General features: G+C 36.9%; 14 protein-coding genes across 14 annotated transcripts; 8 read left to right on the top strand and 6 right to left on the bottom strand.

The window, feature by feature from the left end:
* Positions 1 to 259: 259 nt before the first annotated feature.
* FDP41_002734 (uncharacterized protein) lies at positions 260 to 1168 on the top strand (the record flags this gene model as incomplete). Its single annotated transcript, XM_044705961.1, has 1 exon — positions 260 to 1168. The coding sequence occupies one exon, from the start codon at positions 260 to 262 to the stop codon at positions 1166 to 1168; it is 909 nt and encodes a 302-aa protein (XP_044562932.1).
* Positions 1169 to 1700: 532 nt separating this feature from the next.
* On the top strand, positions 1701 to 5522 carry FDP41_002733 (uncharacterized protein; the record flags this gene model as incomplete). Its single annotated transcript, XM_044705960.1, has 3 exons — positions 1701 to 1712; positions 1804 to 3071; positions 3125 to 5522. The coding sequence occupies 3 exons, from the start codon at positions 1701 to 1703 to the stop codon at positions 5520 to 5522; spliced, it is 3678 nt and encodes a 1225-aa protein (XP_044562931.1).
* A 48-nt stretch (positions 5523 to 5570) lies between these two features.
* FDP41_002732 (uncharacterized protein) lies at positions 5571 to 6164 on the bottom strand (the record flags this gene model as incomplete). Its single annotated transcript, XM_044705959.1, has 3 exons — positions 5571 to 5711; positions 5778 to 5934; positions 6028 to 6164. The coding sequence occupies 3 exons, from the start codon at positions 6162 to 6164 to the stop codon at positions 5571 to 5573; spliced, it is 435 nt and encodes a 144-aa protein (XP_044562930.1).
* Positions 6165 to 6990: 826 nt separating this feature from the next.
* FDP41_002731 (uncharacterized protein) lies at positions 6991 to 7404 on the bottom strand (the record flags this gene model as incomplete). The annotated part of the gene is made up of 1 exon (XM_044705958.1): positions 6991 to 7404. One exon carries the CDS (start codon positions 7402 to 7404, stop codon positions 6991 to 6993), a length of 414 nt encoding a protein of 137 aa, XP_044562929.1.
* A 235-nt stretch (positions 7405 to 7639) lies between these two features.
* Positions 7640 to 11350, top strand: FDP41_002730 (uncharacterized protein; the record flags this gene model as incomplete). Its single annotated transcript, XM_044705957.1, has 1 exon — positions 7640 to 11350. One exon carries the CDS (start codon positions 7640 to 7642, stop codon positions 11348 to 11350), a length of 3711 nt encoding a protein of 1236 aa, XP_044562928.1.
* Positions 11351 to 11429: 79 nt separating this feature from the next.
* On the bottom strand, positions 11430 to 13728 carry FDP41_002729 (uncharacterized protein; the record flags this gene model as incomplete). The annotated part of the gene is made up of 3 exons (XM_044705955.1): positions 11430 to 11897; positions 11980 to 13524; positions 13600 to 13728. The coding sequence occupies 3 exons, from the start codon at positions 13726 to 13728 to the stop codon at positions 11430 to 11432; spliced, it is 2142 nt and encodes a 713-aa protein (XP_044562927.1).
* Positions 13729 to 14037: 309 nt separating this feature from the next.
* On the bottom strand, positions 14038 to 15403 carry FDP41_002728 (uncharacterized protein; the record flags this gene model as incomplete). Its single annotated transcript, XM_044705954.1, has 2 exons — positions 14038 to 14927; positions 15232 to 15403. 2 exons carry the CDS (start codon positions 15401 to 15403, stop codon positions 14038 to 14040), a joined length of 1062 nt encoding a protein of 353 aa, XP_044562926.1.
* Positions 15404 to 15739: 336 nt separating this feature from the next.
* FDP41_002727 (uncharacterized protein) lies at positions 15740 to 16733 on the top strand (the record flags this gene model as incomplete). The annotated part of the gene is made up of 2 exons (XM_044705953.1): positions 15740 to 16085; positions 16264 to 16733. The coding sequence occupies 2 exons, from the start codon at positions 15740 to 15742 to the stop codon at positions 16731 to 16733; spliced, it is 816 nt and encodes a 271-aa protein (XP_044562925.1).
* A 20-nt stretch (positions 16734 to 16753) lies between these two features.
* Positions 16754 to 17305, top strand: FDP41_002726 (uncharacterized protein; the record flags this gene model as incomplete). The annotated part of the gene is made up of 1 exon (XM_044705952.1): positions 16754 to 17305. The coding sequence occupies one exon, from the start codon at positions 16754 to 16756 to the stop codon at positions 17303 to 17305; it is 552 nt and encodes a 183-aa protein (XP_044562924.1).
* Positions 17306 to 17552: 247 nt separating this feature from the next.
* Positions 17553 to 18727, bottom strand: FDP41_002725 (uncharacterized protein; the record flags this gene model as incomplete). Its single annotated transcript, XM_044705951.1, has 2 exons — positions 17553 to 17996; positions 18083 to 18727. The coding sequence occupies 2 exons, from the start codon at positions 18725 to 18727 to the stop codon at positions 17553 to 17555; spliced, it is 1089 nt and encodes a 362-aa protein (XP_044562923.1).
* Positions 18728 to 18894: 167 nt separating this feature from the next.
* Positions 18895 to 20117, bottom strand: FDP41_002724 (uncharacterized protein; the record flags this gene model as incomplete). Its single annotated transcript, XM_044705950.1, has 2 exons — positions 18895 to 19589; positions 19802 to 20117. The coding sequence occupies 2 exons, from the start codon at positions 20115 to 20117 to the stop codon at positions 18895 to 18897; spliced, it is 1011 nt and encodes a 336-aa protein (XP_044562922.1).
* Positions 20118 to 20655: 538 nt separating this feature from the next.
* On the top strand, positions 20656 to 21867 carry FDP41_002723 (uncharacterized protein; the record flags this gene model as incomplete). Its single annotated transcript, XM_044705949.1, has 1 exon — positions 20656 to 21867. One exon carries the CDS (start codon positions 20656 to 20658, stop codon positions 21865 to 21867), a length of 1212 nt encoding a protein of 403 aa, XP_044562921.1.
* Positions 21868 to 22168: 301 nt separating this feature from the next.
* Positions 22169 to 23667, top strand: FDP41_002722 (uncharacterized protein; the record flags this gene model as incomplete). The annotated part of the gene is made up of 6 exons (XM_044705948.1): positions 22169 to 22232; positions 22319 to 22345; positions 22522 to 22728; positions 22842 to 22895; positions 22996 to 23188; positions 23286 to 23667. 6 exons carry the CDS (start codon positions 22169 to 22171, stop codon positions 23665 to 23667), a joined length of 927 nt encoding a protein of 308 aa, XP_044562920.1.
* Positions 23668 to 23920: 253 nt separating this feature from the next.
* Positions 23921 to 25605, top strand: FDP41_002721 (uncharacterized protein; the record flags this gene model as incomplete). Its single annotated transcript, XM_044705947.1, has 2 exons — positions 23921 to 24593; positions 24641 to 25605. 2 exons carry the CDS (start codon positions 23921 to 23923, stop codon positions 25603 to 25605), a joined length of 1638 nt encoding a protein of 545 aa, XP_044562919.1.
* Between the last annotated feature and the right edge of the window lie 119 nt (positions 25606 to 25724).

Here is a 25724-nt window from a genome sequence, read left to right as displayed (position 1 = left end):
GAGGAATTTGTACTTTTTGGAGAAAGAAGACTGGATTCAAATAGAAAGTGTGAAGGTGTTTGAATGTTGGAAGGCCTAGTTGTGTTAGGTTTTGAATTATTTTGTTGGTGAGCAGATGGATCGGAATCCACAATTGCTGGGTCATGATTTTCCTTTTCTTCATCACTCGGCGAAGAAGCAACAGGCGACACGAAGGAAGAATTCTTTTTTCGTTAGTTGTGAGAAAGAGGGAGATGATGGTCTTGCATTCAAACAAAAAATGTCTTCCAATAAACTATCCTTTCGAGTCCATGCTACAGAAAAGAACAGTGATCATCAGGATGAAAAAGCAATCTTTGAAGATCATCAAAAAGAGCCATCCGCAGAAGAGAGAAAATCCGATTTGAAAAGAAAGCACGATGACATCATTCCATGCAAAGGAAATTATTTTCAAGCCAAACACGCAAAACGAGAGGAGGACGAGAAACTCTTGCGAGACAAGGAAGAATTCGTTCCGAAAAAGCCAGTTTCGGGATTCGGTGCTGCCATGCTGAAAGGAATGGGATGGCAAGAAGGAAAACCATTCGGAAGAACTAACAAGATTGTAGAACCAATAGAAGCACAACCGAGGCCACACCTTGCAGGGCTTGGAAGTAATTTGCATCGACAGTTAGAATTAGATCCCAAGAATAAGCAACTAAAGGACAAGCTGGAAAAACAGGATACAAATGTCAAAAAGCAAGCAGTAGAAACCACCACAAGATCCATTTCATCAAGCAAATCACTCTCGATTGGAGAAATGAAAAATCAAGCAGCATCACAATTATCACATGCGCAACAACCAAAGAAACCGATCACATGGCTACTTCCAAATCTGTACGTGAGATATATCCACGAAGGAAAATATTATTTGCAGAAAGGTGTCATCATGGACATACCAACAGAATATGAATGTACGTTAAGGCTTGACTCGGGTGTCATATTGGAACATGTGTATGAGACGTCACTTGAGACTGTAATTCCCAAAAATAAGGGAACTCTTTGTATGGTGGTACAGGGGAAAAACAAAGGATTTATTGGTGAAATGATCAGCAAGGATCGCGAAAAAGAGACTTGTCAGCTCAAAAGTCAAGACGACGACATTATTCAGGTTTCATTCGATCATTGTTGCGAGTATCGAGAGTTTTAGTTGTTGGTTGCCATGTGTTAATTGTCATCTGATTCTGCCAGTTTGTATTACATGAAAAGAACAACTTACGGAGAGGACATTACACACACATCATTAATGCTTCATTCCAAATCTTTGAAGAAAGGTAAACTCAAAGCCTGAACGACTCAATGGTCATTTTGATCCCACTAGGTTGCCCATTTACCTCAGCAATATGGATGGAAAATTCAAACTGCTGGTCTTCTCCGAGAGATGCCACACTAATGAAACGCGTCAGAATTTACCCAAATTGTTGAAGAATGAACTATCCTGTGCGAGTAGCTGGTTATTGGTTCGTTTTCCATTCGAAAGGAATGATTGAGAGCTTCACAAATAATGAATCAACTGGGTGTAGTTGACATCATTTCGGAGTGTTAAATGTTGAGAAAGATCCATTTGTGGTAAATCCACACCTGGTCTTAAATACAATGAGAATCAGCTGAGATAATTGTGATGTCGGAATTTGTGTTCCGTTGTAATTGAAATTGGCGGGACCGAACTCCAAAAAAATTTCATGAAGCAAATCGTACGTAGTAGAACCGTGTTTCCTGTGTTGGATGATCATAAACCTTCTCTCTCTGTACAATGAACTCATAATTCCTATTCAACGCCATTAGGGGCTTATACCTTCGGGAGCACAACTTTGGTACAAAAGAATCATAACGGTAACCCATGGTCGTCTGATATATTGTTCAACAATTGCAATCTATGTATACAACTTGAATGACTTCAGATTAGAAAGAATTCTTACAGGTCATTCTATGGCCATTACTGGAGTTGTTGCTTCACCTCACACTCCTTATTTAATAGCAACCTCCAGTTTAGACCAAACTCTAAGAGTTTGGGACATTACAGATGGAAAAACTGTCAAAGTTGTTGATCTTAAATCTATTCAATTCAAACCTTATTGTATTGAATGGAGCCATACGGACAAATATCAGCTTATTATCGGAAGTAAGAAAGGAGCACTCAAAGTTTGGGATTTCAACGACGATTCCAATTTTGCAGTTTCTGTATTCAACGGAGATGATGTGAGAATGATTGGATTGAATGCAAGAAATCCTGGAATGTTATTTGTAAACTGTGGAGCTGAATTCTTTCTTGTGGATGTCATCAAACGAAAAACAGTGCACAGATTCAGATTATCTGATTACAAAATTGTAGATTTTCAATGGGATCCCCTCTCGACCAATTACCTGATTTGTTGTTACGAAAATGGACAATCAGTGCTTTATGATACAGAGGCCAAAGAAGCAGAGGACATGAAGATTAAAACATTCGATAAATCAGGCGCAGGCATTTGTTCCGTTTCTTGGGTTAGGAATGAGCCAGGAAATTTCATTACATCCGACGTCAGGACAGGAGTGATCAGATATTGGAATGTTTCTCAAACGTCAGCTTTAAAAGTACAACAGGTACGAAAAAATAGTGGATTCCAAGATTTGGTCATGTTATCAGGAAGCCAAAAGATGGCTTGTGCATTTAAGGATGGCGCTGTTGGTTTGTATGACCTTTCAAAAAAGCAATTTGATTTTATCACTCCAGGATCTCATACCGAAACAATATTTGACTGCGATTATTGCCCTGCTAATACTGATATTTTCGCAACTTCAGGATTTGACCACAGCATTCGCCTTTGGGATACTCATAGATTGAAAGTGGTCGAAAACTTGACTCACGAATCTGGAGTTATTTATGGATTGGCATGGCATCCAACAAAAAGAGAAATTGCAGGAGCGTTTAATACGGGCTTGGTCATTATTTGGGATGCTCAAAAGAGAATTCCAAAGCTTCAAACAGAAATTCATAAGGATTGCATTTATAGAATCAGTTGGAATCCAATAGATCATTCTCTCCTAGCTACATCCTCAAAGGACACTTATTGGTATGTATTTCGAGTTAATGACAACAAATCTTATCATGGAAAATATAATTTAGCAATGTATTTAGTGATGAAGGAAAAATAGTCAAAAAGTATAAGCACCCATCTCCAGTTTTTGGTGTTTGCTGGCATCCAAAAAACAAGAATATCATTGCTACTGGTTGTCATGATTTCATTGTTAGGGTTTTTAACATTAATAACTCTGGTGAACAACCAGTATCAGTTCTCAAAGGTCACACCGCAGAAGTTTTTAACATTGTTTGGCACCCAACCATTGCTAACATACTTGCTTCAGGATCTAATGACAAGACTATTAGAGTATGGGATAATGATAACGGATCTAGCAAAGTCTTGAGAGGGCATACACACTATGTGAGAGCCTTGGCTTGGAACCATGAGCTGTCAAATGTGATATTAAGTGGCTCATGGGATGGAACGATAAGAGTTTGGGATGCAAGCAAAGAAAAACAGTTAGCAATTTCGAATGATCATCATGCAGATGTATATGGTATTAGCTCACACCCAGAAAGACCATTTATTTTTGGATCTACCTCAAGAGATACAACCATTAGATTCTGGGATCTTGAACCACTTTTAAGAAAATACTACGTGAGGGCTATTCAAGATCAAAGTCTTTCAAACATTATTGGGGCTCCATCAAGCCCTTTCGATGACAATGCTCCAGACATGTTACTTTCAGGACATGGCTCAAAAATTGTGAATGCAAACATGGTTCAAGCAAAAACAGATGTGGAGAAATATACTATCCTCTCCGAGTTCTTTAACTTTCCGTACACAACTCGGAATTTGTGGGAACTGGCAAACAGTTTTTCGCAAGGAAAAAAATACAAGTCCTCGTTGAAGTCTGATGTTTTGTTTTGCAACACCATAACTGAAACCGTATATAGCAAGGCAAAGGAGTTAGAATCGAGCAGGTACAAAAATAAGAGCTCAAATGCCTCACAAAGGGCTGCTGAGCAACTACGAGAGTCTGCAAAACAATACCTAAAAATTGGTAAGATCAAGAATTATTGCGAGATTATGTGTGAAATTGGCGAGTGGGAGAAAGCAATTGCCGTTGCTCCCGCTGTGTCGTTGGAATATTGGAGAGATTTAAGTGCGAGATATGCTAAAACTTTATCTGACAATGAAAGTGAAGACGTAATGCCATATTACATTGCTACAGGGGAGATTGAAAAGCTATTAAACTTCTGCATCAGAAAGAATCAGCTTACGGATGCATCAATCGTTGCCAGAAGAGATTCTGAGGAAGGATACCCAAAACCTTCAAAATTTTCATCTCCCTCAAAACAAGACAGTACGAAAGAGGATGAAAATCATGACAATGTTCCAATAACTATTGAGATGAGAAGGATTGCAGAGTTACAAGCTAAGAACTTTATGAAGGAAGCTAAACCAATCATGGCAGCTGCTTCTTTTTTATCAATACGAGATATCGATAAGTGTCTGCATTTTCTTGTGAAAGGGTGTGAAGGTATTTTGGCTTATTCTCTGTATAGATCTTTGTTGATGAGGAATCCCAATGATGCTGTATATTTGTCATTTGCAAACTCATGTACTCAATGTGGGCAATGGGATATTGCTGCGGAGGTATTGTCAAAGGTGAAAAACAGAGCCGAAGCAGCAAAGATAATCTCGAAAATGGATCCTTTCCATCCACAACGTGAGAATTTATTTATCAAAGCTGGATTCCAACCTCCTACTTTTTATTCTACACAGGCACCTGCAGTGGAGCACAAAAACCCTGCAGACTGTATTCGATTTTATTCATTTGCTTCAGAGCATCAAAACGCTGCACTGGTTGCCATAGTTCAATACGAAGAATTATTCACCATGGAGGACTGGAATTGGCCTCTCATTACTGAAATTCATTCTGCTGTACAATGCATTGACGCAACCAAACTTGAGTCTCTTATGCGAACCAAAATTATGATGTACACAAACTTGATTGGAGCTCAGTTAGCATTGTGGAAAGAATATTACAATATTGCTCCCAAACTTGCACAAAATGCCAGAGACTCCATGAAAAAACTCACAGACTTCTTTACTCCAAAACAATATATTGAATATTTGTACTGCCTTTGTATGGCTTATGGAGATCCTGAAGAAGGAATTAGTATTTTAGCTCAAACTCTTTCTCGGGAGATGGATGTGTTGGATGAAAAATATGCAAAACCCTTAATTTTGATCAAGAAGCGACTTGAAGATCGTTCATTATTAGGAGATGTACCTTTGTCTAACTTGGTTGTTCCATCAGGATCAAATTTACCTGTTCGTTCGCTAGATGGAAAGAAAGTTGTTAGCATGATATCAAAGAAAGAAGCACAGCCACCTGTAATGCTAGAAGATCATTCAGTAATCAGTTTGGCTGAGTCTGAAATGTGGAGAGAAGTGAATACGTTCTCTCCTACAATGACAGGAGTGAGAATTTAATCAGTGCTGTCACAGTGTCCTTTTCAGTGCAAACAATATTCCTTTATTTTAACTAAATTTATAGAACAACACAAAATCGATAAACATTTTAAGGCCATTCTTTTCGTATCTCAGCTCTCCCATTGTGTAACTGGATTGATTAATGACAATTTCAAAAGGTATTTCCTCAATGGTTTTTGCAAGAATCATCTGTGAGTTGGTGATACAAACATCAGATGGAACAATAGAACATTGAATGCATCAGAATGAACTTACCTTATTGCTCGATCGTTCAACAATATTCCAATTTGAATGGTTGTGATTCAATAAAGTAGCGACCACTTCTTTCCATTCATCGACATCAACGTTATTAATCACTCTGATTTTGTCAATAACACACGAATTGTCGAATAGTTTCATAGTGCATGGGTAACTGAAATAAACATGTTAAATTATTTTCAAATATATATCCGAGGGTCACTTGATTAAACCTCAAATGATCCGAACGTTGATGATTGATACCTACAAAATATTATTGTTCCAACAGCCACTCATTGAATGCACCTTGTCCAATGTTCTTGGAGCACTCGGTGACATATTCGAAAAATTGGGGCTGAGAGGAGAATTAGAATCAAGAGAAGGAGGGCGTTGATGGGGATACATGGTGATAAAGATGGAGGGTGATGACGGTTGTGTGTGCGAGTGTGAATGATTCGGTGTGTGTTTGTTTTTAAAGAGTACTCAAGCAATAAAGAGTTCCAACTCTTTGGTTGGTTGCTTTTTGTTTAAGATCCATAAATGGACATTTGTTAAATTTTTATATTCTTTGAGGTACTTTCCAGTGAGTGGTTGACTGTATGAAAAAGTAGAGAGTGCAGAACGATTATGTCTCGCTTGTATCAACAACGACCTCAGAGACCACATTGTAGAGCTTTTTAGAGACTCTGATCAGCATATTTAGTGCGCCTGTGCTTGGATTGAGAGCAAAAGAATGTAACCGTCTTAAAGTGGGGGATTGGTTATTGTTGTTTTTGTTGTTTGAGTGTCTTGACCAATAACGGTAATTACCAATTTGTATAATTGTAACAGTTTTCGGTCTGCTGTGTAAAAAATTCAAGAGCTACGGCCAATGGAATCCTTCTGTTTTTTGACCACAAAACGAGTCGTTGCTAAGAAAACGAACCATCAAAGTGAATCGTAAGGCAAGTGGTCCTATTCTGCATCACTAGGAGGCGAATTGAGTTCAGAACTGGAGGAAATGAGGTGCCATGAAGCATTCAGCTCTTTTGTTTCATGGACGCTTTCGGAACAAGTTGTAAAAACATGGGTCCAATCCTAATTAGAGACATTCATGAATTATAGAGAGTATATTTGGATCTGGAATTGAGTTGTTATGAATTATTGACACCATCTCCTAGAAATTTTAAAAATTCAAATTTTTGCAGAACTTTTCGAGTGTTGTGTCACAATAAATCATTTTTTAATCAATCTAATCTTGATGACCAGTTATTTCGTGGAGGAGTCGATTCATTTCCTCATGAAGCTCTTCAAAGGTTGGAAATCCAACAATCAAAGTCTGAATCACATACAAGAATGAAATTTTTTCATAATTTCTCAAATTCACGACTTTTGAATGGTGAGCCATTAACTTGTTTTTAAAATTGATCAATTGATAAATACAAGCACCGCCCTCAATCACATGAAGAAACAAGGTGAAATAAAAGACGTATCGGATCCAATGTTGATAATTATGGAGTAAATGAAGAACAGAAATAAATTCAAGGTGTGGATAGAAGGAGATGAATCCGTGAAGAAACATTCCGAGCATGACAAGTAGGGTGAGTATTGGTGGAGAAAAACGAAATTGAAGAGATGGTTTGTTAGATGGTACTGATGTTTGCATTTTTTAATTTGTTGAAATGTCAAAATGTTTGACAAGAGACGTGCGAAAAGAATAGTAGCACTACCAATAAACAGACAGGGATGTGAAAAAATGGTTTTCTGTTGAGATTAAATTCTACCCTTCGATTCTTGCAACATCTATTTCAAGTGGAATGAGTAAATTCTCATGAACCGAAATACTTTTTTTTTCCAAACAAAATCCTCTTTACAAATATGGTTCGGTAGCCATAAAAAAAATGTCTTCACAATTCAAGGCCGTGGCCAATGCCTCTCGTGAAGTGGGTCGTGATCTTTTGCAGCAAGTGGGCTCACAAATTAATTTATTGTCCAACAATATTGCAGGAAGTGGAGTTCCTTTGGATTTCAAAACAACAGATTTGAAAGACCTCGTGGGACCATCCGATGATAATCTCATCCGAATTTCTGAACATGATGAAGAGGATGAGGTCTATGACTCGGAGGATGATGCCATTTTCAAACAAGTGGAACACAATAATAATTTTCTTTCTTTTGAAAACAATGATGATGATGCTGTGGAGGAATCGAATCGAAGAACATCCATAACGACCATGATGGCCGGTCAATGGGAAACTTTGGCACCATTATCGGATACTGAAATGAATACTTCTAATGCTTCCAACACAGCCAACAACGACAACGTAACTTTGACAACCACCACCTCAGCAACAACACCCTCTTCCCGAACAGGTAAAACAAGAAGAACCTATAGAGAGGAAACTATCGACATTGATGAGGAAGGCTCTTCTTCTCAACAACAATTACCTCAATATGTAAGCCTTCGAACACATCAGCCCAATGAAATTGATCCATCAAGCAACACCAACACTGCTACAGTCGATGCACCAATCACAAAAACCTATGAACCATCATTGCCTCCCTCGTCTACTGAAAAGCCTTCTTCAGTGTCGTCGATTAGAAAAGCTTGGCTCATTCCAGTTTCTATCCATGAAGCAATGGCAAAGCATCAAGATGAAGATGATGTGGAGCATCCACCACAAGACCAAAAAGCTCTACTTCTTGACGTGAATGAAGATGGAAGTACAACCAAAAAACGTCGCCGTAAAATTCGTTGGTATCACACAAAATGTTTTATCATTGGAAGTGCTATTTTGTTGACCTTTATTGCTATTCTCACTATCATTTTATCATTCCTTATTTTCTACAAGCACAATCATTTGCTGTTCGTGTGTGGAAGTGTTGAATTTATTGTGGTGAGCTTGTTTGAAGCAACAATTTTAATATGTTGCAGCATTGTTGCTTTTAAATTGAATGAATGGTATCAACAACACCATGGTGAAGCTGCATCTGACGAAGATTTGAAATTGAAATATTCTGATAATCCTGCAAGAGACAAATTGATTCTGAAATTTCAAAACGCTACCGTTTTGGTATCAATTTGTTTATTAATTTTGTTGACTCTAGTTTATGTTGGAGTATTTTCTGGATTAATTTATGCTGGTTATTTAACATTGGCCTCATTTAGCGGAAATGAGACATACACGTCGCTTCGAAGTCGAGTGACAATTGAAAAAGAAAAGGCATCTCAGGTTTTACACATTCATGGAAAAACAGATTATGACGTATTTTTTGCACAGGGTGTTATGACCGCAAAAGCGAGACTATTCCAAATGGAAGTTTTAAGAAGAATGGGACAAGGAACGCTTTCCGCTCTGGTTGGTGAGGATGCTCTAGAAATTGATGTTTGGAGTAGAACGTTAGGTTTATTGAGATCTGCCAAAAAGAATTTAATGTACATGGATGAAAGAACTAACAAGACGTTGCATGCTTTCTTTGATGGTGTGAATAGTTATATCAACAGTAATCCAAAACTTCCTCCCGAGTACAGACTCTTCTATAAGAAAAAAACTATCCATGTATTTGAACCTGTTGATGCATTATTGTTTTGGAAGTTGAATTCTCTCGACTACTCTACAAATGCTTTCATGGAACAAATGAGATTTTCAGCGCTGAGAAGGAATTTTACAGTTCCAGAAGTGATGGAGTTCTTTCCAGTGTATCCTCGAAATTGGCCTTCTCAATTTAAGGCATCTGATTTGAATTTGACTTCGATGTCAGATGAACAAATTGAATACCTCTATGACAGACACAATAACAATGACGGCGCTTATATTCCTAGAACGAACACTAAACCAGTGGAAGATGAAGAGGGTGATAATGAACCCGAAGAAGAAAATGGGCTTAAAAGTCAATACCGAACTTCTGCAAGTGATCTTTTTTCACAAATTCTTTCAAAATTGGAATTGAAACAACCTATGATTTATAAGAGTATTCAAAGCGTTTTCAATAAGAAGCAATATGAATCGTATTTCGCTTCCAACGCCTGGGCAGTAAGTGGAAACAAAACTAAAAGCGGAAAGCCAATGCTAGCTAATGATCCACACATGACATTAACTTCTCCTCTTCCTTTCCTAATGTTCCATTTAGTTTCAGATGAGAGCGGTTTGAACGTAATTGGCTCTGCATATCCACTTGTTCCAGGAGTATTTGTTGGTCGTACCACAAATACCTCATGGGGAATTACTTCATCAGGAAGTGACGTTCAAGATTTATATGTCATGCATGAAACATCTGAAAGCACATACATAGTGAATGGAACTGAAATGAGATATGATATTTTCCAAGAGGAAATTCACTTAGATAATACTCAAAGAGTCACACTCTTTGTAAAGGAGGGTATTTACGGCCCAGTAGTGAATCCACTGTACAAACTTGAAAGCGCAGAACCATTAGCGATGAAATGGGTTGGCCTTGCGAAAGATGATACCACTCTCAATGCAGTAATTGGAGCTATGTATCAAAACTCTTGGTGGGGATTCTACAATACTATGAGCAGTTTTGTTTCACCACCAATGAATTATATTTACGCTGATAAGGAGAACAATATTTGTAGTCAAGTTGTTGGAAGAATTCCTATACGTAAATATGGTCACAGTGGGCAGTTCCCTGTATCTGGTAATGGAACCTATGACTACTTGGGTTATATTCCTTACCAAGATTTACCTTTCGTTTGCAATCCGAAAGATAGACACTATGTTATTGCTGCCAATGCAATGAATGAACCTCCTGGATATCCTTATTATTTGGGTGGAGATGTAGCTACAAAGTATAGGTTTGAACGCATTGAAGAATTACTGAGAGCCAAAACAAATTCCTCTGTCATGAACACCACCGATATGTCTGACATTCAATTAGACACCTTCTCCAAGCTGTTCGTTGATTTTAAGCCATTCATATCAGCAATGAAAAATCACAGCCGCATATTATCTTTTGATCAGGAAGTTTGGAGAAAGAAGTTAGAACAATGGAATGGATATCTCACAGTTGGATCTAAAGAGGCCAGTTTATTTGAAATGTTCTACACAAAATTGTGGGATCTCACCAAAGCAGATCTTGACGTAGAAAACTCTAATGCTATTTACATCCTTAATGCTCTCAAAAAGAGTGGTAATTGCACAAAATCACAAAATCAAACATGTCTTGCGTTTGCTACAGAAGCATTCAAGCAAACAGTGATCGATTTAAAGATATTCTCTAGAAGTGATGTTATACCTTCGTGGGGTGTTGGTATTCACTCGACCACATATTTCCATCCAATTTTCCATAATCAATTTGTTGGATGCTTTTGTGACAAACGACACTATGTTTCTGGTGGTACCGATAGCATCAATTTCTCAAGAGTGACTGATAGGGCTGGTTTGGATTCTTCACATGGCGTCGGATACAGACAAATCATTTCCATGAGCGATGCAGATGGCGATAGATTCATTACTCCCTTGGGTCAAAGTGGAAACTGGCTCGATAGCACTTACAGCAACAATCTCCAAATTTTCGCAGAGGGAAGATATCATCGTCTGAACAGAAAAGGCTACAAGGTCGATACGACATTGGTACTAAGTTCCGTTTAAAAATATACAAACAATTTTGGTAACCTTAGTATTTCAATTTACATATTCATGGGACTTGATTATCCTTTTTTATTTGCTTCTAAGGAACAATCCACGTTCCTTCTGGAGAATAAGTGTGCAAGGAAATTTTTGTCAAGTTCTCAACACTTGTCACGACAGCAGGTTTCTTTGTTCTTGTTACAAACTGCACGCATGCCTCCATTTTAGGAACCATAGACCCTTCTTCAAATATTCCTTCTTTAATTCTCTCAAGTGCTGATTTTGTATCCATCTTGTCAATTTTTCTCTGTTTTTCTGTTTTGTAATCCAAGAACACACCATCTTCTTGAGTAAGAATAATCAACAAATCAGCATCAATAGACTCCGCAATTAAGGCACTTGTCTTGTCCTTATCAATAACTGCCTCAATTCCAGTTAGTTTTCCATTTCGATCTCTCACCACAGGAATTCCTCCACCTCCTCCCGTGATGACAATATTTCCTTGATCCACGAGCGTCTTGATCATATTTTCCTCAACAATTCGAACAGGATCAGGAGATGGAACCACCTGATTTAACATTCGAACAGTTTCACACACATTACGATTGATCCATAACTCATAACTCATTCAACCTTTTTGATGAACTTACCATTCGATAACCTTCCTTATATTTTTTCATATGGGCAATTCTTGGCTGTTGTGAAGAAGATTGAAATGTCTTTTCATATTCTTCCTTAGAATAATATCTTCCAATTGGTTTCGTGGGGTTATTGAATGCTGCATCATTTTCATTCACTTCGATCTGTGTAATAATTGAGACAATTCGATTCTTCCAATGCTCTTCCTTCAAATTATTCTGAAGAGATTGTTGGAAAAGATAACCAATTTCTGCTTGACTCAATGCGTCACAAACATCCAGTGGCATGTAGGTATCGTTATCTCCTACAGAACCACATGAACCACTACCAGTAGTGTCATTACTTGACATTTGACTTGTACTACTTGGACCGTTCATGCATTTGTGAATATAACCTACTTGAGGACCATTTCCGTGAGTGATGCAAATATTATGCGGTCTTTGGCTCTCTATGAAATGGGCGAGTTCCATACATGTCTTTTCGATATTATCCTTTAGATCTTGATAGGAGAAATCTTGAGAAGTATTTGTTTGAAGAGCATGACCACCCAGACTAATGACAATTTTGTCAAATGGTCTTCCTTTGGCATCTTTCATATGTTTAGTGGCTGGTGATGTCTTTTCTTTGAATTTTCGATGCATCATATTCAAGTGACGAGGTGCCATTTGAAAATATTTCTCCTCGCTCAACAACTCTGCTTCTTTTTCGTTTTCATAAAACACTTTGGCACCAAACAAAATGTATAACAAGAGAGCTTGCTGAGCGTATTGACGATTCCATGCTTGGTGATAAACAAAGCTATGTGTGGAATCTATGACTTCATCGGTCACTTCTTGACCTCTCTTTGCTGGTAAACAATGCATGAAAACAACATCCTTTTTAGCTTGTTTTAGAACTTTCATGTCCACTTGATAAGGTTGAAGTACTTTTACACGCTCTTGCTCTTCACTGGCTGGAATGTGATAGGACATCCACGAATCCGTGTACACGACGTCACAATTTCTAGAACCTTCGTTTGGATTAGTAACCCATTCTACTGCCTGGTCATTAATTCGATTCACTTCATCCCAAACCTCTGTCTCTGGCATGAAGCGCGGATCATCTGGACCACACAACACTAGTTTGAAATTGAGTAAGGCTGCAGCTCTCATCAAGTCATATGTCACATTATTTCTGCAATCTCCATAGTAGGCCATTCGAAACTTGTTAAATTTCAAATGATCTTCATGTACTGGCTTTGGTGTTAATTTTAATTCAGCAATGGTTAGCAAATCTGCAAGAATTTGACAAGGATGTGCCCAATCATCTAAGGCGTTGATGACTGGAACTTGAGAATATTTGACAAATTCTAACAAACTTTCTCTTGACATTAATCGCAACACAAAGACATCAACGAATTGAGAGGCACACATGGCAGTATCTTTGACATTTTCTTTTTTTCCAAATGGGCCTTCTTCATTGCTGTAGTAGATGGCATTACCTCCAAATTGAGCCATTGCTGTTTCGAATGAAATTCTTGTTCTCAGAGATGGTTTTTCAAAAAGCATAAGAAGATGCTATATTATTTATATTATATATATTATAATTTTCACATAACCACAAATAACGTCAATCGATCATTTTATGCTTACCTTGTCTTTCATTCGATGAGCATAGACGGCAGGATTTGACTTGACTCGGGTGGCCTTTACAAGAAGCTTTCGAATGGTGCATTCATCATAGTCCGTAATTTTAGTAAAGTGATGTAGTGATTTGTGCATGATTGTTAAAGTTTTTTACATTGTGCTGCAATGAACGCTTTGTATTAAGGTTTTCTCTTCCAAAAGAGTCACTCTCTGCCCTTCGAAACTTCGAAAGGAAAACCTCAGTTTTTGTAATCACAATGCCAGTGACTTTTTCAAACATTTTCCATTTTGGTAAATTTTAAACACATCAGAAAAGCACCACATGAGACATGACTGAAATATGGGTTTATTGTTGTACAACAAGAACGATCGTACTCGTTTATCATGGTTATTAATGGATTTGCTGGAAAAAGTACTAATGGGTTGAGTGTTGGTCATTATAGCTCACTCATCTTCAAATTTCGAGTAACCATCCCCTTGGCCTTTTTCATGACTACTACTTCCAGAAGTTTTGGCTCTCATTTCTTGTAGCTCTGATTCAGAAATGTCAACATTTCCAGTCTTGACCACATCTTCCAAGTCAGCAATTTCCACAGGTGGCACCTCCGCGTAATTGGTATTTCCGTTCACTCGTCCATACATGACCGCTAAAATATTATGGAAATATTCAGTCTCAAGCAAACAAATCAATAAACACATGACAATGATTAATTCAGGAATGACCCAACAAATATACTTGAAGAAAATATTCCACACGACTTGAGCTGGAGATCCATCTCTCAAAAACTTGTATCCCACATTGTCCAATGCCATCACCACTCCACGGGTAATAAAAGCAACTCCCAAAACCACAGCAGAATACTTGTTATAAGTGGCATGTCTAAAGAGTTGGAATGACAATTCATTATTTGGTCTCACTTTTGTTTGCATCTTGTCAGCATGATAAATAAAGACAGCACCCATAATGAAAATATTAATGGCACAAAAATAGTAAACCACATGAACCCATGTGTAATTCTTGAATTCAAAAAAGTATTGCATAATGACACAGAAAATTCCAATGAAGAATAAAATTGAATTCATTCCAAGCACAAGTGCCAAATTACTCTTTGTGTCACCATTCAAGAGAGATCTCCATTTATAGACCAATGTGGAAATACTGGCATACAAGGCACAGGTTCCTAAAAAAGAGAGTAATTCCCACGTGACAAGATATACTTCAGCTTGTCTTTCCATTTCTTGATTTGCTAAATTATTATTTGACCTTGATTTGATGAGGTCTGGTAAGAAACCTAATCTCAAATATAAGAGAAATGCAATGACTCCAATTCTCACTGAATTTGTTGGAATGTGGTATTATATGGTCGTGACAATGGAAAATGTCACATTGTATTTGAAAAATCAGAAGATTATTTGAAACAATCATTGAATCATTGGACAAGTTGACGTTTCGATCATGAGAGAGACAAAAACAACAACAATATCCAAGTCAACCCATCACGCAACATTTAAAAATATATTTCAAACATGTCATATGTTGTCATATCATTTGATCAATCACCATCATCCGAATCATCATCAAACATTTTCATCAACAAATTTTCATTCCATTGACACATATTTCATCATCAAACTTACGTAAAATAAAAAAGAAAATTGTAAAAATTGAAAATTCAAAGAGCGAACAAGTCATTCTCTTCTCGTCCGAGATCTTTTTGATTAAAGTACCGAGGGTGATCAAGCCTAGAACGAGGTAGACGAGTTCCATCACAATGTACTCGTAGTCGCCTGTCCCAATGCCGTTTGTCATTTTTTTTGTTTGCTGGTGGTGTGTCACTTGTCATTCCAAATAACAGTGAACGCAGAAAAAGAAAACATCTAAACTTTGGTTCTACTACGAAAGACGAAATCTGGAATGACCAATTCATTGACAAAGAAATTCAGAGCATTCACAACAACATTGAATTTGAACGTCCAACCGATTTTCGAACTACAAAATAAAATTTAAAATTTAATTTAATTTACAAAAAAAAAATTTTATTGAAAGTGTGATTGACCCCAAGTCAGGGATCGGTCATGCCTATTTACAAAAAAAAAAGCCTTCCGATCAAAGCCAGCACTCCAACCAGACAACCTCGAACAAGCCATGAAGCGTGCTCAAATGCTCGTTCTTTCCGATGCCATGACTTCCGAAAATATTCTCTTTTTTGATGTATTTATGAGTACGATGAAACAATACTTTGGTGATGTAGCCTTTTATGTGGAGGAACATGATGATTATCAAGTGATGAATGAAGATGTACCATCTGTTGAGTATTTTGAGACTTTGGTACAGAATTATATTACTACTAATGAAGCGGAGGCCATCTTGAAGGATAAAGAATTGAAACGATTGGCCAAACATGTCATCAATTCGAAAATTAAGAGAAAGGCAGATTTTGAGTTGAAAGCGATGGATGGTGGAGTTTGGAGTGAAAAAGATGAAAAAGATGGTATATCATGGGCTAGAGATACAAATAATTATGATGATCAAAGAACGTAAAAAACTAAGTAAGCAAATGAGAGATGTTGAAGATGAAGAGGATGATGAAATGTTATTGAGATTTAGAACAAAAGGAGGACATATTCACAGAATTAAAATTGGTTCATAGTCACCTTCAGTGAATTAAGATGGACAGTTTAGATTGAAAGTAAACCCTTTGACAAAGGCATTATATTACAAGTTTTTCACCTATGTACCAAGATGGGACTTTGAAGATGTGACTTATGAATCTAATGTATTACAAGCTATAGAATCAGTTCCAGCATTTATGAGACATGTGACTCGAGAATTGGACCGATTTAAAGTTAGCCATATGCTCATCATGGAAATTCCATTTGAAAATATTGCTGCTCTTCATGTGCAACACATTCTGTTTAACAGCAAACTTGAAAAAAGACCAAGAGGACTATTAGTGTTGGATTTAAAAAAGAAACCTGTATTTAAATCAAGAAGAATTTCGTGTGATGCTCGAAATATGAGTCAGGAAAAAATAAGAACTGATTTTACTAAAGATAAACAAGCATCACAATATAGTCGTCAGACTTTCGTGAAATTGAAAGATTTGTTGCTATCATGGCTGAGAGTGAAAAAAGTTTAGTCACATTGTTTAACACAGGCATGAAAGATGTTTCTTTCCAAACAAAACCATCTTGGAACCTTGACACAAAAAGTTACGGAAATGCATCATCATCTGTACCCAAGTTCCAAAAAGTAGAAAAACCACTCACACGAAAGATGCTTGGTGTGTTGAAGAAAAACGGCTTGGCAGAAAAACAAAAATATCCTGAACAGGAATTAGAACCCAACACAGTTCTCATGGATGGTCATATTATTAAGAACTGTCACCCATGTTTTTTAGATGTCATTCGATCATGGGATTCTAAGAAAATGGAACATTTACTCTCCCAACCAGTGAATGCCTCAAACTATATCGTTCCCATTGAAGACAATTGCACCGTTGCTGAATTTTTGAAAAATCAGCAAAACTACTGTGGAAGAAGAAAATTTACTTTTCCATGTGTTATGGACATCTTTGTGACGCTACCCATGACTCACACTTTTCAAAGTGTGGACAATGTGTCGACTGGCATTATTGGCATTGTTATAATTGCAATCGATGCTCTTATGGACAAACCATTCCACGATGTGAACACTGTGGATTTTCTGTGAGATCTTCAGAGAAGCCTCTTGCCCAACCATTTGGTGTGCTTGATAGTGGATTTACTGACCCTGAAGACGAAAAAGAAGAAAGAGAACGCAACTATGACTCAGACAAGGATGAGTACGAGTTTAAGGATCAACACCTGGCCAGATCGTATTCTTTGCATCATACTTACGAACAAGTCACAGAATCAAAATAAACAAATAGTATTAACAATGTTAATCCTTCAAAATGTCGTTTATTAATAGTCACCAATCATTCAAATAGTTTAAAGTACTGCGTGCAGTACAACAACCGATCTTTCAGCGTTGGATTTTCTCGAATATTTTGGATCAACTTGATCGTTTCTTGATAACCTCGCATGCGACCATTCACATGAAACTCTTCTGGAGAAATCTTATGATGAGGTGTGTAATGCTTGTAGTATTCTACACCTGTAATTGGCATCCTACAAATAGGACACATGTCAGTAGCAAAAGATTTAGCTTTAAATATCAAATTTTGGAAGAAAGTATCTTCGTCCTCTGCTTTTACATGATCGTTGTCATCCTGTTGAACTTCACAATAGCTCAACACGCAATCCTCACAAACGCAAGTATGATAGCATGGCTTAAACCTATAGCAGGGTTGTTTCGATCGACAGACCACGCACACTTTTGAAATTAAATCTAACTCATTAATTTGAGACACTTCTTGATTCTTTTGAAAAGGTTGAAAAATTAAGCGCATTATAAGAAAGAATATGCATTAAAAAAGTTGTTAATTAATTGAATGAACAATCTTACCTGTGACACACGTCGCTTTTCTATTTCTGAATTTAAATCTTTTTGGAATAGTAATAATTGTTGTAAATTCATTGAGCTTAAAGGACCTTTCAGCATTGGAGAAGTAACAGAGGAATTTAGGGTATTGGTTGATGATGAGGAAGATGTTGGTAATGTATTCGATCGCTGTATTTCTTCCATTGCTGTATTAAATTCATCAAGAGTGAAAAATAGCTCTTTGCCATACGTAATCAAATTATGTGCGCTTGCTACATTGTAAAAGACAAAGAACATCCAAGTGTATCCCGAAAATGAAATTCTATTCGCGTTAATGACATAAATCAAAGTCCAGCTATTCGGAACAAGCAAAATCAAAACAATCATTTCGAATAATGACAGATATGAATTCAAGTATAACGCTAAACGTCCAAATAGTTGATAGAAGAGTAACTTTGAAAAATCAATGTATGATTCCCGATTAGAAATGTGTTGATGATCATGTTGTAATTTTAATAATATCGGATCATAAATAAATAATTTAATCAATAATATACAGAGAGATGTTATGATGGGATTTAATACAACGGTGTAAATTCGGTAATACTTTGCTCTTTCATAGGGATGTAAGCGACAAATCACGCTACTTAAAAGATGCCGCAAGAACATTTTTTCGGGCTATAATTATTCGCACCAAAATATCCATTCGTGATTCATCAACAAAGAACTTTTCGACTGCTGATGGACAATAGCATTCAATTAACCAACTCAATGTGTGTATTTTTACATTCATCATCATAAAATGGTTTACAGTATGTACAATCTCATCAACTTGTTCAAAGGAAGGTCATGTCAAAGGCAGCATCTTCTCCATTATTTTGCTCTTCATCGTTCATGCCTGAGAAGTCATCCATAGCAATACTTGTAGAAATTGACATGGTGTCTCCAACAATAGACATGTTGGTTGTCTTGTCGTGAATGTTGGTTTTCTTGGATTTGCTTAGTAATGAATTCTCGTGACGATTTCGTTTCCATGAAGGATTTCTGAAATTATTTGCTTTTTTCAAACCTTTCACTCTCTTTGAGTCATGAGTTGATGATTCATCATCGTCATCACTTGATGCAACATCATCTTCTTGTTGGTGCGATGGTTGTTCATGAATAATTTCAGTATGATTTGTTTCCGCAGTTTCATTCTTTCTCTTCTTTGATTCGTCTTGATTTTGAGAATTCAAATAGGTTCTAAATGCTTCATTCAATGCTAATTTGAAAATTCTCAATTTATCTTCTTCGTTGACATAAATCTTGATTAAATTCAAATATGGGAAATGTTTGAAATGGCAATATGATCCTATTGCGTTAATGAGAGCTTCTGCACTTCTCTCTGTTGGAAATCCAAATAGATCAGTACACATGGCATCAAACCCAATGCTTGTCAGTTGTTTTTTGTTTGATTCCTCTAGACATGTTTGTACAATTTCTTCCATAGTCGAACGTTCATTCTTCTTTCCTCCTTTCCACATTGGCCCAGCTATCAAAATTATCGTCATCATCATGAGAATATTTTAGTGCGATCACAAAGCATCATAATTTCCAAATTTGGTTTTTAGTAAATTTCACAGCAAAAGGATCATGTTTGTCATCGTCATCATTATGATCCATTATTCATCACGCACCCAATCATAATAATATTTTAAATTATTATTTCATCAAATTAACGATATGGACACGACTCCAACCTACCAGCAAATATAATATATCTTGCCTTTAAATTACCTCCACTCACAAATGCTACTTTATCCGTGGAATCAAGAGGACCATTCTGCATCACGAAATTCTTTGCCTCTTCTTGTACAGAACTACCTGCCTCAGCAAGTATATCCGTTCCAGATAATTCCAACTGGCCCGATACTTCAGCATAAACAATAGCATCGGTATTGATGGCGTGGAGGAGATTGCCGTCAATGAGTTGAATGGTCTGACCGGTTGCCGTTAATGAAATCTCTTCAACCACTCGTTCATTGAGGGCATTGTTGCTGGAAGATGAGGATGCGGACATGTGGAATTTTAGTTGGATGGTGGTGGTGGATGATGATTCAAATACCTAGAGTGTTTTGATTTTTTGATTATTGTTGGAAGTGACCAACGATCGCAATGAGGGAGAGTGAGCCAATGAACAATTAGAGCGATCTTGATGAGGAATCAACATTTCTTCCATCCAAGACTAGAATAAGTGTCAAACGAGTGTTCCACTTTTGTAAATACAACATGTTCTCAATTTCGTTCTTTTCTGAAGGATTGTTGAAGAGCTTTGCAAAAGGTTTGTCTCTTTGACAATTCAGGAAGTTTACAAAAATCTGTGCCGTGTCATCACCACGTAATTGAGAACCACATGATTGGAGAGAAGGTCATCACACACAACGACTTTGTCGATAGATCCACAACAACCTCTCTTCAGTGTTCCAATCATGGAGTTCATACACAAAATTTTCCTTCTTCAAACAAATGAAATAACATTAGCCTATTCCTCTCAAACCTCCAACACGCAGTTTCATCTTCATACCACTCTCTCTCTCTCCATATAACAACCTCAAATAATGAACCGAACAGATCATTGCTCTTCTAGCAGAAGTAACATCAATACCACTACTCACTTGACCATTTCTAAATCAACATCGATGGATCACTTTCTCCTCTTGCATCATAAGCCTCCTTCGTTGTTGTTGAATAAATCACAGATGCCTCTTCCGCAACGAGCTGCTGATCCTCTCGGAACATCTCTGCAACCCACAACGAATATATTAATTCCATTTACAAAAGATTTGCAACAGAAAGAAAATAACGAATTTTCAAATAATAATATTAAATGTAGTAACCCCTCCAATGCAACCTATCAAACACACGATGATGCCAATAACCGTGAGTTAATGGAAGAGCGTGATGATGATTGGTTCCAAATTTGTTGTGATGGCAAAACCTTTACAACAACGAGAGCTACTTTGTTAGCTGAAAAGGATTCCATGTTCAGCGTCATGTTTCAAAAGAATTCACCATTTCAAAAGTTTAATAGAGATTTGAATCATCCTATGCGACCTTATGTGGTTTTCATTGATCGAAATCCTCAATACTTTGAACCCATTTTGAACTATTTGAGAAGTGATGGTGAAATTTTGATCAATCCAAATGTAAATATTTGTGGAGTATTGCTTGAGGCCAAGTATTGGGGATTAAGCAGACTTGCTGAAGAATTAGAGAGAATGATCGAACAAATACAAGCAGAACAAGAAAAGATAAAACGAAAAGATGATTCTGGTTGTGAATTGACACGATCTGAAATTGTTAAGGCATTGTTGACTTGTCCCACTGGCAAAGGAGGATTTTTGCGATTCCAAGGATTGAATTTGACTGGAATTGATTTGAGTGGATTGGATTTGAGTGCAATTAATTTTTCGAGAACCATTCTAAGGAATGCCAATCTCTCAAATTGCACTCTCGATTATGCAGAAATGAGAGACACCGTTTTAGAAAATTGTGACTTTACCAATGCAAGAATGTTCAAGGTAGTCATCAAAAACGCCAATTGTAAAGATGTCAACTTTTCAGGTGCTTCATTTCGAGGAGCCTCAATCACATTTTGTGACCTATGTGGAGCAAACTTTAAATCAGCAGATTTAGAAATGGCTGATCTCTCTAATTCGAACCTCAAGAATGCAGATTTAAGTGGAGCGAGTATTAAGGGTGTTGCTCTCAAAAACTGTATCACCACCAATGTGAAACACACAAGTGCTATGGGTGGAGTCATCCATTGAAAATAATCACTCAAGATACTAACCTTGCTTAAAACTATTTTCCTCCCGACGTCTATTTGATTTGTGAATTTGCATTGGCTTTTAGATAGATTTCTATCACCAATTCGAAAACCTTTGTTGAGCACTTGATTCAGTTCTGTCAAAGTCTGACATCATTCTGTGAGAGAAAGACGGATTTCTTCTTCGCCTCTGCGAGGCCAACAACAATAAACAATTCGTCACAAAAAAACGTTTAAATTTTCTTTTTCTCTCTCAATTTTTAGCCTTTTTCAATATCCTACTATCATCACACAACAACAAGATGGATCAAGTATTTACCTATGAATCATTTGTTCATGCAACAGCTGGTAGTATTGGTGGACAGGGTTTGTATCTTTGAATATATGAACACTTTGAAAATCAAACATTTTGTTATCGTCATCATCATTCTCTCAAACGCAACAATATATAGCTGCCATGACTGCCTTCTATCCTTTCGGTATGTGGTTGTACTATTATTGATCATGTAAATTAAGAGTCAACTTTGTTTTAATCCTCTCTCTCCGATATGAATAATCTCCGTGATGATAATATCTCATATCATCATTGATGAATATCGTATTTTACTTTCGGAACGCATTCATGAATGGCATCGCGTGTTTATATCAACAATAGAAACCATTAGAACTCAAATCCAAGCCAACGATCATCTCAAATCAAAGACTACCCTCGAAGTGGTGAAAATCCTTGTTGAAGAAGATGGTTTTGGAAGTTTGTACAAGGGAATTCGTCCTGTACTCATCAGTTTATTGGCTAGTAACTTTATTTACTTTTACACAAACAACATGTTTAAAGTCATTTACAAGAAGCAAACAGGAAAGGGTAAGTGGAGAGATGTTATTATTTGAAATTCAAGTCATCATCAAATTCGTCGGATTGTGAAACAACGCATGAAATGGTTCTGCACTCGTAATACGATGTAATTGTTCTCATAGGTATTGGAGTATTACCAAATTTATTGATTTCATTTGCTGCGGGTGTTGTGAATGGTAAGTCTTGATGATGATGATGATGCATCACAAATCGTATTGAATTTTCACATCATTTCAATAATGAAAATGTAATGATGATGATTTGGAAATGTTGTAGTTTTGACAACTTGTCCATTGTGGGTCCTCACAACAAGATATAAGGCTCAAAGAAAGAATAATTCCACTGAATCTGAGGGAATGATCCGAGGCATGATCAAGATTGCCAATGAAGAAGGCATTTCTGCTTTGTGGAATGGTACTCTTGCTAGTATCATTCTTGTTACCAATCCAATGATCAATTTTACTGTTTTGTAAGTTTGTTTGGAATTGTGTTGACAAATAGTTTAACCCATTTTCAATTTTTTGAAAACCATTTCATGATTCTTGCATTCTATTGTCACAAATTAGTGATCAAACCAAAAAGTATTACCTAAGATGGATGAAACAAAAGAATTTGACACCAACACAATCCTTCATACTTGGATTGTTCGCCAAGTTTGTTGCCACCATTTTAACTTATCCTCTTCAAGTCGCTCAAACCAAATTGAGAACTTCTAAAAAGACCATGACTGAAGAAGAAACCAAGAAAACAGGTATTAAAAAGTATGAAAACACATTGGACTGTCTTATCAAAATGTTCCAAGAGGAAGGAATTTATGGATGGTACAGAGGTGTGGGAAATAAGCTTGTTCAAACACTTTTGATGTCTGCATTCCATCTCACTATCTATGATAAGATTGTCACAGAGGTTGAGAAAGTCATGGGTGGTAAGGTCAAGAGCCATCATTAAGATTCATCATGCAAATTTGTTTTCATCATTAAATCACGACACACTTTTCAACAACATGTCTGAGCTTCATTGAGCCTTATTTCTGTAAACTCAACGTTTTTCACCTTTTGGGTAATGGGGAATCATATCAATATGAGCTGTTCTGTTTGTTGAGCTGAGCAAGTTATGCTCAATATTGATTGGTTCACAAAAATCTCCTAATTATCCAAGATCACCATTCTCGGAATTTTTTGCTATTTGGCAATTCAAAAAAATGAAGTCATCGAATGGCCTCTTCTGTTCTCTCAACGTTTCCTCCTGCTTGATAAAGCCATCTTCCGCTTCTTCTGGGCTTTCGACAAGATTGCCCACAATAACCTCTGCACTCAAAATGTTCGGAATGAACTCGAAAATTTCTACGGCCTCAACAACGGCATTAAAATCAAGTTGTTCTAAAAGTGTATTAACGTTTTCGGAGTCAAGGAGAATGAATTCTGATAGAAAGGGATATAGTCGAGAGAATGTATTTTCATCTTCATTATCCGAATCAATGATTGATAATACGATAATACCTTCGAACCAAAAGGCTCACCCATGTAAAAACATCAGCCAAAATCAACTTTGTCTTGAGCAATTTAAAATACAATCTGAGCCCGTGAAACGAACATTCCGAAGACACACTGCCTTTGGAAATAATAAGATGGAAGACAAATCAACAGCAAAATGGGATAGCACGATGGAAACCATTGATGCTGGTGTCAAGATCGCAGAATCGTCTAAAGAAAATGCACCAAGTTTTGCTCCTGTTTCTTTGAATTCGGCAAGCATTTCACATAAATGGAATGTCGTTGAATTTGACGATCAAGGAAATGTGAGAATGTCACAAATTAAACGAAGTGAACTATATACGAAATATGGCTTACAAGGAAGAGATATAAGAACATTAGGTAGGTAGCTTAATTATTTTAAGCTAATTTCTTGTTAAAAATTGTAGTGAGCAACATGAACTTTCCGACCATTCTCGCTCGTGCCAATTGTATAATAGTTTCTATTAGCAATATAAGTGCAATAATTACTCACGAAAGGCTCTATCTACTGAAGAGCGATTATACAAATAATTTAGACCCAACCTTCATCAGATTTGTTCAACAATTTTTAATTTATTATGCCAAGTCTAAGGAAGTGAACAAGTATAGCTTTGATGAGACACCCTATGGTTTTTTCGAACAGTCATATGCTCTACCGTTTGAATTTAGAGTTTTAGAATGTATTTTGCATAAAGTGTGTGCCACAATTGAAAAAGACAGAAACGACGTACAGGAACGAGTAAGTCAAATTTTGGCTGCTCCTGACTACACAAGCGAAGAAGTACTCTATCAAATTTTGCAATGCAAGCAAAAATTGACACGATTCAAAACGTTTGTCACAGAATTACACGAAACGATCGAAAATATATTGGATGCTGATGATGACATGGCAAGAATGTATCTTACAGAAAAAATTGTGTTTCAAAAGCCAAGAGAGGTTTCTCAACATGAAGAAATTGAAATGTTGTTAGAAACATATCAAAACAGAGTAGAAAATGTAATTAATTCTATCGACGACATGAGAGAAGATCTTGATGATACACAGGAGTTTCTTGAAGTATGTTTGGATAGCATTCGTAACAGAATGATGGAAATGGAATTGAAATTAGCAATAGGTGCTTTTGCTCTCACATTTGGAACTCTACTCGTTGGTGCATTTGGTATGAACTTAATGTCTCATCTGGAAGATCATCCATTCGCATTTTACTATACGTCAGGTATGGTTGCTGTTGCAACAGTTAGTCTTTTTGTCATTACCTTCTTGCTTTGTAAAAGAAGAGGAATTTTCAAGAGCACCTATGTAACAGAAAAGAGAAAGGAACTTCGTCAAGTCATTACATCAAAGTTTGGCAATAATTGTGGTGACATGTAGCTCCATGACATCCATTGTTTATTGTCAATCCCTTCTTTGATAAGACTGACAACAAGTTGCTCATGTTGGTCGATTTATTTCTCACGTGTGCACAGAGTTAGTAGATCTAAGAAGCTTCC

The sequence above is a fragment of the Naegleria fowleri genome, assembly GCF_008403515.1.
Source record: "Naegleria fowleri strain ATCC 30894 chromosome Unknown tig30, whole genome shotgun sequence".
NCBI classification, from domain to species: Eukaryota; Heterolobosea; class Eutetramitea; order Acrasida; family Naegleriidae; genus Naegleria; species Naegleria fowleri.
This window is presented reverse-complemented; position numbering and strand designations above follow the sequence as displayed.